The 17,959-nt window shown below is 45.8% G+C and overlaps 1 protein-coding gene across 1 annotated transcript; it reads left to right on the top strand.

Moving 5' to 3' along the window:
* The first annotated feature begins 13,094 nt into the window (after positions 1–13,094).
* On the top strand, positions 13,095–16,241 carry LOC131313879 (uncharacterized). The gene is made up of 7 exons (XM_058342375.1): positions 13,095–13,215; positions 13,432–13,608; positions 13,810–14,398; positions 14,471–14,697; positions 14,839–14,920; positions 15,053–15,311; positions 16,200–16,241. Exons 1-7 carry the CDS (start codon positions 13,095–13,097, stop codon positions 16,239–16,241), a joined length of 1,497 nt encoding a protein of 498 aa, XP_058198358.1.
* The last annotated feature ends 1,718 nt before the right edge of the window (positions 16,242–17,959 follow it).

Raw genomic sequence — 17,959 nt, 5'->3', positions numbered from 1 at the left:
CATTGTTTTCCTTTTCCTCCATCATAAGACATCCGTCCTCAATGTATTGGCTGGGATTGTATGTGGGGTTGTGAGATAGGCTTATAAGATTGATATTTTGGGGTCATGGTTCAGTATTGTGAGTAAGGAGTGGATTCGTTTACACATCAGGTTTTAGAGGTTTTATAGTTCGGCTGTCAATGAGATCTTGGATGTCGTGGCAGAAATACGTGCAGTTATCTGTTTCATACCCAAGGTGTTGGTGGTAGGCACACTGTTTGTTGGGATCATGGTTTGGGCCATAGGGTGGCTGAGGAAGTGGTTTGTTCAAGGGTTTGAGATGCCCTTGACGGCTAAGAATGGTTAAGGCTTGAAACAAGGTCATGTAGAGAGGGTCAAAATTGCGGCGGGGGCGATTTGAGTTTCGGGTTGAGTTAGCTTGAAAGGGATCTTGTGGTAACGTCGAGCTGAAGGCGTTGACAGAGGCATGAGATGTACGAGTTGGAAAAGTTTTCTTGGGAGGAGGAGGAGCTTCTTCTTTCCCAATGAGCCCCAGCTTGATTCCATCTTCAATTTGTAACCCAGTAGCATGTAGGCGTTTAAAATCGGTGATGGCCTGAGTGTAGATATGCTTGAGGTATTTGGGCTGCAGATTTTTTATGACTACTCTCACTTGGTCTTCCTCAGAGGGACAGTTCTTCATCTTGGCGACTTTTTCTCTCCACCTTGCCACAAAAGTAGCAAATTCTTCGTCCGATTCTTGCTTGGTCATCTCTAAATCTCGATTAGTCAACTCAATTTGGACATTGTATGCATACTACTTGACAAAAGCATTGGCAATTTCTGGCCAAGTTTGATAGTGCACGAATTCCAAAGTGAGAAACCAATCGAGAGCGCTTCCGATGAGAGTCCTTTGGAATAATTGAGCAATGAGCTCGTCACTTAGACCCATCGGCTTCAGGGTGTTGATAACATGACGAACATGACTGGTAGGGTTACCAGTCCCGTTGAACTTCTCGATGTTTGGCATTTTGAACCGCTCAGGCAGTTGAGATTCTGGGAAGAGGCAAAGTCTTTCGAAGTCCAGAATTCGGTCCCCCTGTGAACGGGCCAGAGCGTGTTTAATCTCCTTGACTTGCTTGGCCAATTCGGGACTTTCTACCAACACCTATTTATGAGGATTCTCATCTTCCACTGATCTTTCTTCGTCCTCAGCATCTCTTGCTGCCTTCTCTGCTAGTAAGGTAGCGACTTGAGCTTGGAGATCAGTAATGATGGCATCATTATCTGCCATAGGAGTGGGAGGATTACTTGATGAAGCTTGGGATTTGGTAGATAATTAAGTTTGTTGAGGAGATGACCGCGAAGTCCCTGGAAATGATTGGGACCGTTGAGGTGAAGGTGCTCTGACAGGTGAGGATGACAGGCGAAATAGCTACAAAGATCCCTGTTTGGCGTAGCTTCGGGTGTTGTAAGAGTATACAATTGGCTGTGGCTGCTTTCTTGGCTTACCTATCGTGCCTGCTTTAAAAGTAAAGTACCTGCAAGTCAATACTTGGCTGTTTAGGGTTAGGATTTGGGCTAAAAATCCCAACCCTTCTGCACAGAAAAAGATGTTATAACAACAAATGATACTAGGTGTGAGGAAGAACTTGGAGGAAAAATGCAAGAAAATTCCTTAACCTGCGGGTTCCTGTCTTATTTTGATAAGTTCTATGGCTCTCTGAAACATGTAAGGTTTGGGTAGTCTCAAGGGTGCTCCGTCGTCAAAGGGCATCAGTCCTTCCTCCAGCCCATCATAGGCGGCGATCGAACGGTTTCCTTTTTGATATACCACTAGGTACGAGTGACTGTGGAGTTTGCTGGAACCCCTAACATAGCCCATGACATGTCGGGGTATTAGGTGAACTCAACGGGGTTGCCCGCTCGATGCATATGATAAATGAATTAAATAAAGCATGTGTTAGTCTTATGCTGAACTTTTTGGTTATGGCTCTCACGTCCCCAGCAGAGTCACCAAAAACTGTAGACACCTTCCTGGAGCAGGGCATCGCCATACAGATTGATTGTTGGTGTTTGTTTGCTTTCCACTTCATAAACGAAGATTGTGGATATTCCCATGACTAGGAACATCACCACACGATAATGGTTATCATCAAAATAGAGTCGCCACCTAGTTTATAAAAACTAGGAAGATAGAGATTCCAGGTACGGGAGCCAAAAGTACAATAAGGGGAAGGTGTTAGGCACCCCTCTTTGCCCAGTTGTGAGATTGGCCCATAGTTGTTCAACATAAGATTAATACATGCTTTATGTAAATCTAACACATAAACTGATTAATTAGCCTTTAAATAGTTAATGGTGAGCCAAGACTGTAATTGAAAACATGCAACAGAAACAAGCAGAACAAAACAGGCTGTCCCAAGAAAATAGATCTCTCGGCCGGTGAATGGATTTCACGGCTGATGGATCCCATTGGATTGATATATTGGCCGAGGGATCGATGCCCCAGCCGATGTTCTTCCCCACACCAGACTAAATGATTAACAGAAAATCGAAACACAATGATTAAAGTACAAAGGCATGAAATAGACCGAACCATAGGCCCTTGGGCCTCACCACCTTGATCCCTCAGTGGCTTTATTGCTTCGAATTGAATGAGATTGACTGATTGTTTCTCGGAAACCCTAGGGTTAGGGTTTGAACTTCGGGGTTTGATTGTTGGATTAGCGGCTGCCTTTGTGAGGTTAGGGCTTTTGTAGAGGGGAGTTGAGAGAGTATATGAGCAGAGTTTCGTGGCTAGAGAGGGTGATTGAACATATTAATTTCGGAGTCCAAAGGCTTCTTTATATAGGCATAGGGATGACACACCTCAACCAATCACAATCGAACGATTGAATTGGAGTTATAAGGCAACACGAACTCCTTATGGTAATCCTCTAACGTAGCCCGAACGCATCGGGATTTGGTTGTTAGGGTTTGGGGATTGGATCAAACGATTGACAAAACGTTCCAGAATCTGGAAAATAGATGATCTGGCAGCCGAGGTAACGATTGAGCGGCCGAAGGATGGACCTTGTGGCTGAAGGATCAATCTTTCAGGGAGATTTTCAAGCAGTGGGCTTCGCGGGTGAAGAATTGATGTTGAGGCCGTGAGATCAATGTTACGGCCGACAGATGGATTCTCCTAGGATACTGTATTTCTGTCTGAAAGGCTATTTGGCTCTAGATTGGGTTCTCTAAGCAGCTAGAAGTTCTCACCATAAGTCCTAAGGTTCACGAGAAGTCAATCAGCAATCACTGTATCCATATCATCATCGGGATGGTCCCCAAGGTGGGACTTGAAATAATCGTTAGGCCAAATTGGGGTGTCTACACTCTTACCTCCGAAGAAGCCGCTTTTCTTGAATCCGACGACATGGAGTCCCTCTTTTCCTTGCTTAATGGCGAAGCCGGCGATGAGGAAATTTTTGGAGTTGCACCGTGGCTTCCGAAGTTTGAAGAGTTGCCTCCTCTTGAGTGGAAAACAGTGCCTTCTAGCGTCGAACCGCCTATTCTTGAGTTGAAAGCATTACCAGACACGTTGAAAAATGCGTTCCTTGACGAGAACAATACATTTCTGGTGGTCATTTCGACTTCCCTTGAGAAACACCAATAAAAGAAATTGTTGGCACTTTTGCAGAGGCATACAAAGGCAATTGGATGGACTATTGCGGATATTCAAGTCATCTCTCCTTCTCTATGCTCTCATCACATTTACTTGTAGGAGGATGTTAAACTATCGCATCAACCTCAACGCCGGCTCATCCCAATCATGAAAGACGTGGTCCGCCCCGAAATTCTCAAGTTGCTTGATGTTGGGATTATTTATCCCATCGCCGATTCTAAATGGGTAAGCCCTATCCAAGTTATTCCTAAGAAGACAGGGCTGACAGTAGTGTGCAATGACAAAGGCGAGCTTGTTCCGACCCGTGCGACTACCGGGTGGCGAGTATGCATTGATTATCATAAATTGAATGCGAGCACACACAAAGATCACTTTCCTCTCCCCTTCATCGACCAAATCTTGGAGAGAGTTGCCGGTCATGCCTTTTACTGTTTCGTTGACGGTTATTCGGGTTATAACCAAATAGAAGTGGCCTTGTCTGACCAAGAGAAAACAACATTCACATGCCCATTCGGGACCTTTGCTTATAGACGCATGCCATTCGGCTTGTGTAATGCTCCCGGCACCTTTTCAAGATGTATGATGGGAATTTTTAGCAATATGGTCGAGAAAATTGTCGAAGTCTTCATGGATGACTTCTCTGTGTTTGGTGACTCTTTCGAGTCATGTCTTGCCAACTTGGAGAAGGTTTTAACGAGATACGAGGAGAAGAATTTGGTTCTAAATTGGGAGAAGTGCCATTTTATGGTCACTCAAGGGATTATGCTCGGGCATGTTGTATCGGCCAAGGGCATTGAGGTAGACAAGGCCAAGATTGATCTCATTTCAAACCTTCCTACCCCTAAGTGCGTCAAAGACATCCGAACTTTCTTTGGCCATGCCGGTTTTGTAGACACCCCAATCTGGTTTCCCAATTGATTTACTTTCTTTTTCGGTTTCTTATTTCCCCGATGATGAATCAGGTCAAAACAGTGTTGAGTGTGAAATGGTTTGAGCTCGGAGTAGGCTAAGATCCATCTTGAACCTTAAAACCCTAAGTCAAAACGCTGACCACAGGGGTTGACCGTCGCGCGACCCATTGATTCTCTCGCGCGATGCTTTATTTTCCAGGTGTTGGTCAAAGTCAAACCTTGACTGTTGACCATCCCGTGGGTGGGTAACACCATCGCGCGATGAACCCAGTCACTCGCCCGATGGTCAACTCCTGTCATTTTCACCTTTTTCCAGCTGAATTTTGTGATGATCAGGGGGCTACTGACCTGGGAACCCCGTTTTCGTGGGTTGAACAGCATTTGCAGGTGCATGGGTTGCCCTATCCTCTCAACCACTCCTCTCACCTTGTTGGCCACTTCCTCCACCAAGGAGGGCTGGCCAGCCTTGTTGGCTGGTCACTAGGCCAAGTCCTTCACCCACCTCACACCCTCTCTTGTCCTATAAATACCCCTCATTGTTCATCTTCCAAAGGGTTACAAAAAAATCAAGAAGGAAAGATAATACTACCTTCAAACACTCCTCCTACTCCCTTACTCAAGTCATTCCCCTATACTCATCTTCCAAGCCACTCCACCTAGCTTGATCCACTTCTGTAACACACAAGCAAAGGTATAATTCCTTTACTGTTTACTGTTTTGATCCCTGAGGGGGGCTGGCAGAGCCAAGGCTGATAATCAATATCAGTCCTGGTTCTAAAGTTAGCAGGGTTACAAGAGTCGTGTAACAAGCAAACCCACGCACGATGGAGTCACTGCATCGCACGACACTTTGAGTTAGCATGTGACAGTCCTCGTGGGGATGGGATGCTAGTTATTTTCTGTTTTATGGTGCTTTGGATAATTGTGAAGCATGTTTAAAACCAGACCCACCAGTCTTGCATGCTAAAATTTGTAGCTTAACTCCTCGCTCTTAGTAATTTAACTTTGGAATGCCCTTGGGTTGCTCTTGAACATGTCTCAGAGCTCAGGCATGCAAAGCAATTTCTGGAAGTCCAGTCGTGATGCTCGCGCGATGAAGTGACTCCATCGCGCGATGTTCGGTCTGTTTCCAGAAGTTGCCTTTGCATGGGCAACTTGGTCCATGATCATTGTTTAAATGCCCCCACTGTTTAGGGGTTTGTTCTCATCTCCTATCCATTTTGTTTGTAATAATTATTTCCTTTCAGTCTATATAATCTGCCTGGTTTGAACCCTGGGTGTGCACTGGTCCTTCCAGAGCCCAGAAGGAGATGAAATTCAACCTGTTTGGAGGGATACAACAATCACGCGATGGTGTGAGTTAGTCGCGCGACAGTTTACTTGCATGCATGCAAGTTGGCTGCTGCTTGTGCCTAATTCATGCCAACGCGTTGTTTTGATGCCCGATAATGGTGTTGGGTTTTATCTCGTTTATCTTTCAAACATGCCATCCATTTATTTCATCTTTAATCACATCCTGCAAATATGTTACAGCTTTAATCCCCATTAAACTGTTCCCCTGCCCTAATTGGCTAAAAATTGATTAATAAAAGAAGAATCGCAAACTTTTTCACAAAATGCTTAAGTAGAGACCAACCTCCGGATTGGGCGAGAGGGGTGCCTTAAAACCCTTCCCCTCTCTAACTTGGCTCCTGAACCCAGATATGGTTATGACGGACTGGTGCCTTAACTTTTTCAAAATCAAATAAGCGCAGCAAGTGCTTCGAAATACGGTTCATTGGGTGTCGGACCTTTAAAACCCAAGTGGCGACTCTGTATTTTGCGAGCGCTTAATGTCCCGCTAAAGCGCTCCCTCGATTTCGGGCCCTCGTGTTTTTGGAATCCGAAAATTCCAAAGGGCATGCTGCCCACAGTGGCGACTCTGTTAGGATCAAACCAATATTAATCCGTGCTTAAAAGTTTAAATAGGCTTATCAACAATCCCTTAAAAGTCTGTCAAAACGGTGAGCTTCGGGCTGCCGAAGGTCGGAATGGTGATTTAACAGGACCTCAAGTCCAGCCAATCCAATCTGGGACTTTTTCGATTGATCATTTGTGTATTTTTTCTTTTAAAATGGACTAAATAAAGTGAGCCAAATTTGAAAGAGCATTTTTGTGATTTTGTGATTCTTCTTTTCTCAAATCAACCTTTTGCATTCTCCACTTGCATCGATGTGGGATAAGCCTCGTTGGATCGTTTTGGCAATCCGGCACGGTTTACCGGAGCCCGGGGACCCCGAATGACCAACAACCTTCGACGATGATAAGTCATTATACCATTCGACTGTTGCTCTGCGGTTACGCGGGCAGCGGGAGGTATATCTTGGCTTTAGTCCAAGGAACCCATTACAAGCCAAAATCGGTCTTTGCATATACGAAGCACTAGCACTTTTCAAACTAGGACAGGAACCCGCAGGGTAAGATTTACTTGCATCTAACCCCCTTGTACTGTCTTCGTGTTACTGCTTTCCCTATCGCATGCATTGTACATACATACGGTTTGCGTAGGAGCATGTTTAGGGCGGCTTTTAGGTTCTCAAGTCTTCAAGTCTGTCTTAAAAATTGTAAGAACGCTGCTTTGGACCCAATAAAGAGTCATGCATCTCGACAATGCATGTTATCAGTTTTTCAAAGTCCTTAGATCAGCAAGGCTTTGGGATATCAAACCTTCCTGAACCTTTGTCTAAATGCCAAATTGAAGTTTCAAACAGAAAACTATGAACAACGAAGAGAATGCCGTGATGCTTACACCCCTTTGGTTATCGTGCGAAGCACATACACCATTTAAGCTATGGTGCTGTGTCACTTACGCCGCCTAGGTTAAAGTATCACGTCATCTACACCGACTTGTTCCAAGTTCAAAGTTGAAATCTCGAGAACGGAATAGTCAAAGGCTCAGGCTACTTTGACATCCTTTTAGCCTTATTAATCTATTCAAAGGGGACACTCTCGAAAAGATTTTCGAGGATTCTGGCAGTGTCCGAACATTTTTTAGATAGACTTCTCTAGATCTAGAGTCTAGGGCGACACTGACGACGGTGATTGTGCTTTCGCTTTAGTCTTTTATTTAGATTAAAGTTATTGCAAGGCCCCGATTAAGCCTTTTCTTACTTTACTGCAAGCAAAGTTCTGAATCATTGCACCACCACGGAGAGTATCGAAGCAGAAAGGCAAACCCACTTGGGAATGTCTACATCAGAATTCGGTTCAAAGGCTAATCAAGTTGCAATCCTAGTCAGTCACAACAGAAGACTCTCCGCGTTCACTGTTGGCCACTCTTCAGTCACGTTCGCCTTCGGTTCTTCAGGAAGTTAAACCCCTGATATCGCCAACCCCTTCATCTTCATCTTCATCAAGTTCCTCTGAAACACCGGTCATGGCATATCAACCTCAACCGCTCACTGTGGAAGCAATGTTCACAAGCCTTCAGAATAGCATCGCCACCATGCAACAGAGGGCTGCTCAGACAGATGCCAATGTTACCCGTTTGAATGATCTCTTCAACACTCGTCTTCCACCAGTAGCAGAAGTGGGAGGCGAGGTCGATGAGGATGTTCATGCAGAGCCTATCTTTGTTGAGGACTCAAATCATGCCGGGCAACTCATAGTTCAGCCCAATCTGAGAGAAGCTCGTCCAATAGTTGCAACCTTTGACCCTGCCGTTGTTAGACCTACTCAAAATCCTAATTTGGCTGCTCTTATGGCCAAAATCACCAAACTAGAGGAATCTATTTCTAAGTCTGAAAGGATCAACGCCGGTGAAATTGACTTGGACCGTCTTTGCTTGTATCCCAAGGCCAAGCTTCCCGACAAGTTTAAAATGCCAGATCTAGCCAAGTTTGATGGCAGTGGTGACCCTAAGACTCATCTTTATAGTTATCATGCTGCTATGAAGCTCTTGTCAATCGAGCCCGAGGCCATGTCATAGTTGTTCCCTTAGACTTTCTCCGGTCCAGCTTTTCATTGGTTCTTGTCACTCGACATTGCCAAGAGGAGGACCTGGGGGGATATCGCTGCTGCGTTTATTTCGCAGTACAGTTATAATTCCTTGCTGAAAGTGACGACACGGGAGCTTGAATCCACCAAGATGGAAGCCAAAGAGTCCTTCGCGGACTTTGTCAAGAGGTGGAGGGCTAAGGCTGCCCTAATGACCGATCGTCCGAGTGAAAGGGATCAACTCCGCATCATTTCCCGCAATCTTCAGCCGGATTATGCTAAGCATCTGGTCCTTGTTCAAGCTTCAGCAAACTTTGAAACCTTCTTCAACTCTGGCCTGGCCATCGAAGATGCGCTGCAAAGTGGCATCCTATCAAAAGGAGAATCTTCTAACCCTCAGAAGTCAAAACCTCGGGCATACTCTGGCAACACCAATGCATTATTTGGGGGTGGGACTTTCTCCAACACAGCAACCAGTGGCACTAACACCTCATCCAACACTGCCAATCACATTGCCGATGTCAATCAAGTGCAGACTCCACAGAACAACTGTCCTCGTAACCAAACCCGCAGTTTTTCCGCATTTGAGGCTCCTTTGTCCTCTGTTATGGAGAAATTAATCAAGTCAGGACATTTGAAACCCCTTGATCCAACTCCTCTACCCAAAAATCCGTCACCCAGTTTCAAAGCCAATCTCTACTGCGCCTATCACTAAGGGGCTGGTCATCTTACAGATTCCTGCTTCCGTCTCCGTCATGCGATTCAGGATCTTATAGATGAAAGGACCCTTCAAGCTCCACCTCCACCATCTCAAAAACCAAACATCCTCTCTAACTCCATGCCAAAGCACAATGCTGCTCCACATATCAACCATATATCCTCCAGCTCCACTCTAATCGACCCTTGCTCCACCATATTCAACCCCACTAACCATATAGTCCAAGTGAACCAGCCCAACCCAAACTAGTTGTACCCATGCCTTTGGAGTCAGAAGCAGAACTCATGTACATTGGAGAATCTTCTCATTCTAATCTAAGTCTTCAACTTTTCCAGTCAGGATTCGATCTCTTCAACGAAATCATGGGTGATCTCTATGATGACCCCATTTAGCCTGTACGACTTGGCCCCACCTCGACTCGTCGTGATCCTATCCCAGTCATACAGGATCCTAGTTCTTCTCGGGATTTTGAAAGCCAGTTCAGGGCTGCGCTACCGTCATACTTTGAGCAAGAGCCTAAGCTCAACATGCAAGCTGTAGGTTGGTCCATAGCTGACGGTGATGATTACGCCACTCCTATTATCCAAGAATGGAACCAGCTTGAGTTAGAAGGTTTTCCGTTACACCCCGAGTATCTTCCACACTTTCAGCATAACCAGGCTTGGGACGAGGAATGGCAAGTCGGACACGACCAGGCGATGCTCGATCCTTTGGATGGTATTTCCTTGTACATACTATTCCAACAACCTGAACCTATTCTTCCCGAAGAGGAATACTATTGGGATCCTAAACCCGCCTGGCAGTTTCCGTTGGATTTTGACACTAATCCTCTTCAGGGCTATGCTTTACCAGATTACATGACTCACTTTGTGGAGGACGATTTCGTTCAAGAGGAGCCTCGGGTCTTGGGGGAATGTTTCCGCCCTTCTACTCTCGACAGGCTCAGCAATTCGATATTTAACATCGAGCATGACCCTACTTTCTACATTGTTGGCGAAGGATTGCCACGTCCTATCATTCCTTCTCCGGCCATGGAAGATTGCAGTATTATGATGACAGACCTTATCCCGCCGACCGATCTTTCGGATGTCGATGACATAGTTAATGTTCAAGTTGGGGCAGAAGTTTGGACGGTCAATCGCTCTTTGGCCGATAGTGGACTTTGGGATGTTCCATTCATCGCCAATGCAGAACCTATTGCAGAAGTTGAGGCAGTCAAGGACCTGGACTTTTGGGATACGCTTTTAGTGAAAGACTTAGCTAAAGATTTGGGTTTAGACTTGGAAGTTCCTACGATGGCAACAACGCCCGACAAAGGGAAGCGCAAGCTAGGTGAGGTCCCCGCCGATCTCTGGGATATTGATCAAGACCTTCAAGTCGTGCCCTCTTTGGGAAACGTTCACAACGTTACGAGAAGTGGACAGATTTTTCAGCTGGCTAATCTGCAGGCTGGAAGCTCGTCCAACCCTTCTAACCAAAGGAACGAACCCTCTACCTTCCAAGGTCTGCCACTTGAGGTACCTGCTGGCACCTTTGACGCGGACATAATTCAGAAACAACTTGACCGGATTCTCATTGCTATGTCAATATGGGCACTAATTTGTTCTTCCCGTGAGCACCATCAGAAACTTTGCCTCGCTCTTGCCCGTTTTGAAATCTTGGCTGATATCACTCCCGAAGCAATGATATCTCTCATCCTCCCACCTACCTCCAAGCACATCATGATCTTCACTGATAAGGACCTGCCAGTTGAAGGGGTCAACCACAATCGCCCCTTGCACATCACTGTCAAATGCCGAGGGCTCTGGGTTCCGACCGTCCTCATCGACAATGGTTCAGCAATCAATGTCTGCCCTTTGAGGGTGGCTTACTGTCTGGGTTTGACCAAAAAGGACTTTGCAGCTTCCAATATGGCTGTTAAGGCATACGATAGCACTCGTCGCGTGGTTGAAGGTACGCTGATGCTCAAGCTCGATGCTGAGGCTTTTGAAATGGACGTTGAATTCTATGTTGTTGACATCCCCGCTACTTTCAATCTTCTGCTTGGTAGACCATGGCTCCACATATCTGACATCATGGCTGTCCCATCAACTTTCCACCAAAAGGTCATGTTAGGACTTCCTACTGGCACATTAACAATCTGCGGGGACTCAGGCATTCGCCTGCTCAAGGAAGCTGGTACCCCGATTTTGGGAATCATGCATGGCGAAGAAGACGTGGATCTCGGAGGCTTCTCCTTTGATACATCTGGCTCTGTTCTGGCCGTCAATGTGGATGGGGACTTTGTCATAAGCTCTGTTGCTTTAGAAATCATGAGGAGAATGTCCTATCTACCTGGTTTGCGCTTAGGGATTCACCAGCAAGTGATCTTAGAGTTCCCTACCTTTCCTTCCTACGAGGGCCGCTTTGGTTTGGGGTATGTCGCCTCGGCCAATGATGCCAAAAGAAGGAAATGTATGGGAAAACCTCGAACTCTCTATGGTGATCCCGACAGCTACTTTGTCTGCGAGAAGGGAAACTCTGTTTACACAGGACAGGCTGAGCCCTTTATTGACTCGAAGACAGGGGAACTGCTCCCAGGTTTTGAGATTTTTGCTAACGACACCTGGTCGGACAGTGATGAGGAGCCAGCAAGGGTAGAATTCAAGAAAAAGCTCAATCAGCCCAAGATCAAGACTAACTGGCTGGGATCTTTCAATCAGGGAAGCTTGGAGTAGCTGTTCCACGAGTTCTCCCAAGTGGGTTTGGCCAAGGAAGTTGGAGAAGCCGAAGTGCTCATGCTCGAGCAGGATACCTCTGAGGATCCTATCTCTCTTATTACAGAAGCCAAGGGTAGCCTTAAAAATTGCATTTTCAAACCATGCTTAACTTGCATTGATGATATGTCTGAGTTTGAGTCTGACACGGAGTCTTCTGAGTCTAGCTTTGAGTCGGAGTTTGTGCCTCTTGGCCCTCCACGTCATAGCTTTTATTTTGAGTTCGATTCTGCTGTACTTGGTTGCCCCGAAGGGCCTTTTGGAATGAAAGAATCCACTTCTGACTACTTCGATGATTTATACATAAACTGTGTCGACCCTGACGATGAAGGAATAGATTTCGATGGGGATATTCCCAAGGAAGTCCGCACCTTCATCGAAAGGGAAGATCAAAGGCATGCTCAGCCGTTAAAGAAAAAGTAGTTTCTTTAAATTTGAAAGATGAAAATGATCCCCGAATGGTCCAGGTGGGCTCCACTTTATCTTCGGAGGAATATCATGATTTCAAAGAATTGCTCACAGAGTTCAGTGACATTTTCCCATGGTCTCATCAAGACATGCCCGGCATTGACCTAGAGATAGTGGAGCATCGAATCCCCCTACTGCCAAATGCCAAACCTATAAAGCAGAAACTAAGGCGAATGAGGCCGGATTGGGTACAGAAGATCAAGGAAGAGGTCACTAAGCAGATCGATGCTGGTTTTCTTATGGTTTCTCAATACCCCACTTGGGTTGCCAACATTGTCCCGGTTCCTAAGAAGAATGGGCAAATTCGGGTGTGTGTCGATTTCAGGGATTTGAACAGAGTAAGCCTTAAGGACGATTTTCCCCTACCGCATATTGATGTACTTGTTGATAATACGACGGGCCATGCCATGCTCTCATTTATGGATGGGTTCTCCGGACATAACCAGATTCTAATGGCACCAGAAGACCGTGAGAAGACGACATTCATCATTGAATGGGGGACTTATTGTCATTTGGTCATGCCGTTTGGTTTAAAGAATGCCGGTCCTACTTATCAGCGCGCTGCTACCACCATTCTGCACGACATGATGCACAAAAAAGTTGAGGTCTACGTCGATGACATGATTGCCAAGTCGAAAACTCGTGAGGGGCATGTACATGTTCTTCGAAAGTTCTTCGAACGACTCCGTAAGTACAAAATGCGTCTCAATCCGCAGAAGTGCACTTTTGGGGTCACGGCAGGTAAGATGCTCGGTTTTCTGATCACTACTCGTGGAATTGTAGTTGACCCGTCAAAGATAGAGGCTGTACTTAAAATGAAGCCACCATAATCTGAAAAAGGAGTGCGGAGCTTTTTGGGGAAGATTCAGTTCATCAGCAGATTCATCGCCAAGTTGACTTTGACTTGCAAGCCGATGTTTCGTCTTCTGAAGAAGGATACTCCATTTGTATGGACAGACAGGTGCCAAGCGGCTTTTCCGTCCATTCAGAAATACTTGCAGAACCCTCCGATTCTCATGCCGCCGACTCCTGGGAAGCCATTGATACTTTATTTATCTGTGAATCCTTCATCTATGGGGTGTTTACTGGCTCAAAAAGGAGATAAAGGTGTCAAGAAGGCCATTTATTACTTAAGTAAGAAGATGGTAGGGTGTGAAGAACGCTACACAGCTCTGGAAAAGACATGTTGGGCTCTTGTTTGGGGCTCTAAGAAGTTGAGACACTACATGCTGGCTTATCTAGTGAAGTTGATTTCTCGAATGGATCCTCTCAAGTATCTATTTGAGAAGCCAGCACTTACTGGTAAGTTAGCACGTTGGTTACTCTTGTTGGCAGAATTCGATCTTGCGTACATTACGAGAAAATTTGTCAAGGGGCGAGCAGTTGAGGAATTCTTAGCCGATCATCCTGTTGATGGACCAGAAGACTCAGATTTTGTATTCCCGGATGAGGAAGTACTAACGGTTGTCGAAGACGTGTGGACACTTTACTTCGACGGAGCAACCAACCAGAAGGGATATGGAATCGGAGTGCTTTTGATTACACCTGATGGTTCTCACATTCCGCTTGCGTTCAAACTCAACTTCGATGTCACGAACAACCAAGCGGAGTATGAGGTCTGTATTGTTGGCATGGAGGCAGCTCTTATCCTCGGTGTGAAAAAACTCGAGGTCATTGGTGATTCCAACCTTGTCGTATCTCAAGCCAACGAGGACAGGAAGGTTCATGAAGTAAAGTTGAAGCTTTACCATCAGGACTTGGAGGATCTCATCCCTCGTTTCTATAAGGTTACTTTCACTCATATTCCCCGCTTAAAGAATCAATTCACCGATGCCTTGGCAACTTTGGCTTCCATGGTCGAACTTCCTTTGGGTGTCAAACTTCGCCCTATTCTGATCAAACAACGGGACTATCCTGCCTATCAGTATGTCAACGCCATCGATGATGTGGATGATGGCCTACCCTGGTACCATGACATATGGAATTTTGTTGAAAGTGGGAAGTATCCGGCTGAAGCTTCTAAGAAGGATCAACTTGCATTACGAAGGATAGCGGCCCAATACATCCTTTGTGGAGGAAAATTATACAAGAGATCCCATTGTGGGATGCACAAGCTCTGTGTCAATGGTTCTGAAGCCACAAGGATTATGGAGGAGGTTCATGAGGGAGTCTGTGGTCCTCATATGAGCGGTGTCATGCTTGCTAGGAAAATCCTACGACAGGGTTACTTCTGGTCCACGATGGAGTCTCAGTGCATAGATTATGTACGGCGTTGTCATAAATGCCAAATCCATGCCATTTTAATGCATGTTCCCCCTTCTAACCTATTTGGCATGACTTCTCTTTGGCCTTTCTCTGTGTGAGGCATTGATGTCATTGGCATGGTCAAATCGTCTGCTTTGAATGGTCACCGGTTCATTTTGGTGGCGATAGATTACTTTACCAAGTGGGTGGAGGCTGAATCCTACAAAACCCTAACTGTAGTTCAGGTGGCCCATTTTATCAAAAAGAACATCATCTATCGATATGGTGTGCCTCAAGCGTTTGTATCAGATAATGGGACTCATTTTAAGGGCAGGGTTCTGGAGTTGTTCGAAGAATTCGGAATCCAAGTCCATCATTCGACTGTTTATCGCCCTCAAACAAATGGAGCTGTTGAAGCAACAAATAAGAATATTGAGACGATTATCAAAAAGTCTGCTGAATCTGCCCGGGACTGGCATGAGCAACTACCTCTAGCACTATGGGGGTATCGGACGTCAATTCATACATCGACAAGAGCAACACCCTATTCTTTGGTTTACGGGATGGATGCAGTACTCCCTATTGAGCTTGAGGTGCAGTTATTGAGAATTATGGCGGAGTGTGGACTCACAGAATCTGAATGGCTCAGCGGGAGGTTTGTTGAACTAATGCTTTTCGATGAAAGGAGACTCCGCGCTTTATACCATGTTCAAGGATACCAGCAAAGGATCGCACGGGCTTTCAACAAGAAGGTGAAATCTAGGGACTTGGTTGAAGGAGACATGGTTACAAAGGAGATTCGGGCGCCTGTGTTCGATCCCCCTGGCAAGTTTCGTCCGAAGCGTTCAAGGCCTTACATCATCAAGACCATCCTTTCTGGGGGAGCAGCTCAGCTTATAGATCTCGACGGTAATGAATTTTCCACTTTGGTGAATCTGGATCAACTCAAACGTTACTACCCCTGAGAGAAGCTCGTTGGGTCGAAAACCACAAGAGTGGGCGGTTCCAGGCAAAAGTTAGAGCAAGCATGCTGGATCGAAAACCTGTGAAGGTGATTCAGGCAAAAATAAATAGGCAATATTCGAAGGCTCGCTAGGCCTAAAACCCGAAGTGGCAGCACTAGGCAAAAGTTAGAGCATAAAAGGAGAGGTAAAATACTCGAGCGAACCTTAGCTTGAACTACGTTCTGACCTGATTCTTTGAAAAAGGATACGTAGGCAATCTCTTTGTGAGATTCGGTCACATTCCATCAACATGATCCATGGTTTACCATTTTGGAATCATTTTCAATGTTCAAAGCGGCGTGGTGTTCAACATTTGGGTCAACAGGGGAAAGTTTTAAATCTTTCGATTTTATTCAAACTACTACTTCCATTACATAGCTGAGCAAAGTCTTTAAAATAGTTAAGCATAAAAATAGAATAAAATGCTAGAGGCCTTAATAGGCTCACAGTTTATTCTAAATCATTGGAGTCTGTCAGGAGTCAGTTGTCATTTTGTCTTCTTACGATTTCCCTTCTTAGCCACGCTTTTTATCGATGCATGAGCTCTATGCTGAAGTCTGGTTCTACTCCGCCAAGTTGCCGCAGGCCCCAATTGCGCTCGTATCCAGCCAAATTCTGTGTAGTGAATGCGGGGATATTGAAAGTTTCGATTCTGGCTCGATGCAATCCTTGATTTATCCCTAGCTGACGGAGAATGCGACCGGGAATGTAGAAGGTGAAAGCAGTCAGCCCGGCTATCACCATCCTCTCAAAACCTGTAGAATTAAGGGCCATATCCGGTACGTCCAGGGCCTCATGCCTCCAGATGATTTCACTTGGGAGCATTTCCCTCATGAACGTGTACCACTGATCCGTGGACATCTCCGGGTAGATCATCCCGCGCTGATGCATCCAACTGGGCAGATGAGGCCAGTTTGCCTCTGGCACCGTGAGCAATCCCAGTTTGTCAAATAACCATAGCTGTAGGTGAGAGTAAAAGACAAGTAAGGAGCCATATTAGACTTGAGTGAAAAAAAAACAAGTGAGGAGCTCTGATATGGCTAAAACTAAGAGTTGAGGTAAAAGGAAAATCTGCGAAACTCGAAAAAGGTCAGCCGAATGAGAATTTACCTGCAGTAGGAATGGACTACCGCTGAACATGTTTGTGTGGCCAGTAGAAACCAAATCCAAACCCATGAGCGTCTCTACCAAAACCAACGGCACCACATTCCTTCGAGTGCCCATTTGAGCGGCAACGCTCACCAGCGAAGGGTTCATTTGCCCATTCGGAGATACTAGTAAGTAGGCAGCCAGTACACTGATCGTTAGAGCAAATCGACGTCGGGCCTGTAAGGCAGTGTCCTCTGTGTTTCCTTCAGGCCCGTACCACTCCATCAGATGCATGATGTTGATTTGCCCCCCGGTTAATAGACTTTCAGCTGCTCCCCTCGAGATGTTGAGACATGATTGCAGCAATTTTGGCATGCTCTTCCTATAAGGTGGTACGACAATCACGCTCAAACTAAACCCCTGGAGATATGCTTGGAATTCTTCCATGGTGGGGCACAGGTCGTTGTCCCCGAACCTGAAAACATGAACCTCTAGGTCCCAGAACTGTAGTGCTGCCATCAGAATTTCAGGTCGGACCCTCACGTTGCAAACAAAACCAAAAGCGGCCAGCCCGTGGGAGCGAAAGCATAGCCAATCTCCAGCTACAAAAGCCGTTAGCCACGGGCTGATCAAGACTGGGAGGTTATTTGCCATTGTAAGGGAGTTGAAGGTGTTTGCTCTGAAGGGGGGTGCCTCACATTTCTAAAGACAGGCTCTTTTATAGCCAAGGCATCATGAAAAATCTCATTTTTATCAAAGCAAATATCTAAGCAAGGTGGCATTGCCCCCTTCAATGCAAGGGCACACTTGTGAACTGCCCCAGGTGTATTCTGGACGGCCAAGGACAATGACAAGGCATTCAACGTCTCAGATTCAAGTTGGGTCAAACAAAGGTGGCTTAGCAGGGATTGTCCATCGCGCGATGGTTTCACTTCATCGCGCGACCCTTCTCATTCCATCGCGCGATGGTTCGGTCTGCAATTTGACAGTTTGCAACAGCTACTGACCAACGTTGGTCATTTTTCATTCCAAGGGTTGTTTTGCAGTTTTGATGGTTCCAGTAAGTCATTATGGTTATATGTGACTGTGTCCAAGTGTCGGATTCAGAATATCGCATTTAACGAGAATTTTGGACCTTCGGTGGCCCA

The sequence above is a fragment of the Rhododendron vialii genome, chromosome 13a (assembly GCF_030253575.1).
Source record: "Rhododendron vialii isolate Sample 1 chromosome 13a, ASM3025357v1".
Classification (NCBI taxonomy): Eukaryota; Viridiplantae; Streptophyta; class Magnoliopsida; order Ericales; family Ericaceae; genus Rhododendron; species Rhododendron vialii.
This window is presented reverse-complemented; position numbering and strand designations above follow the sequence as displayed.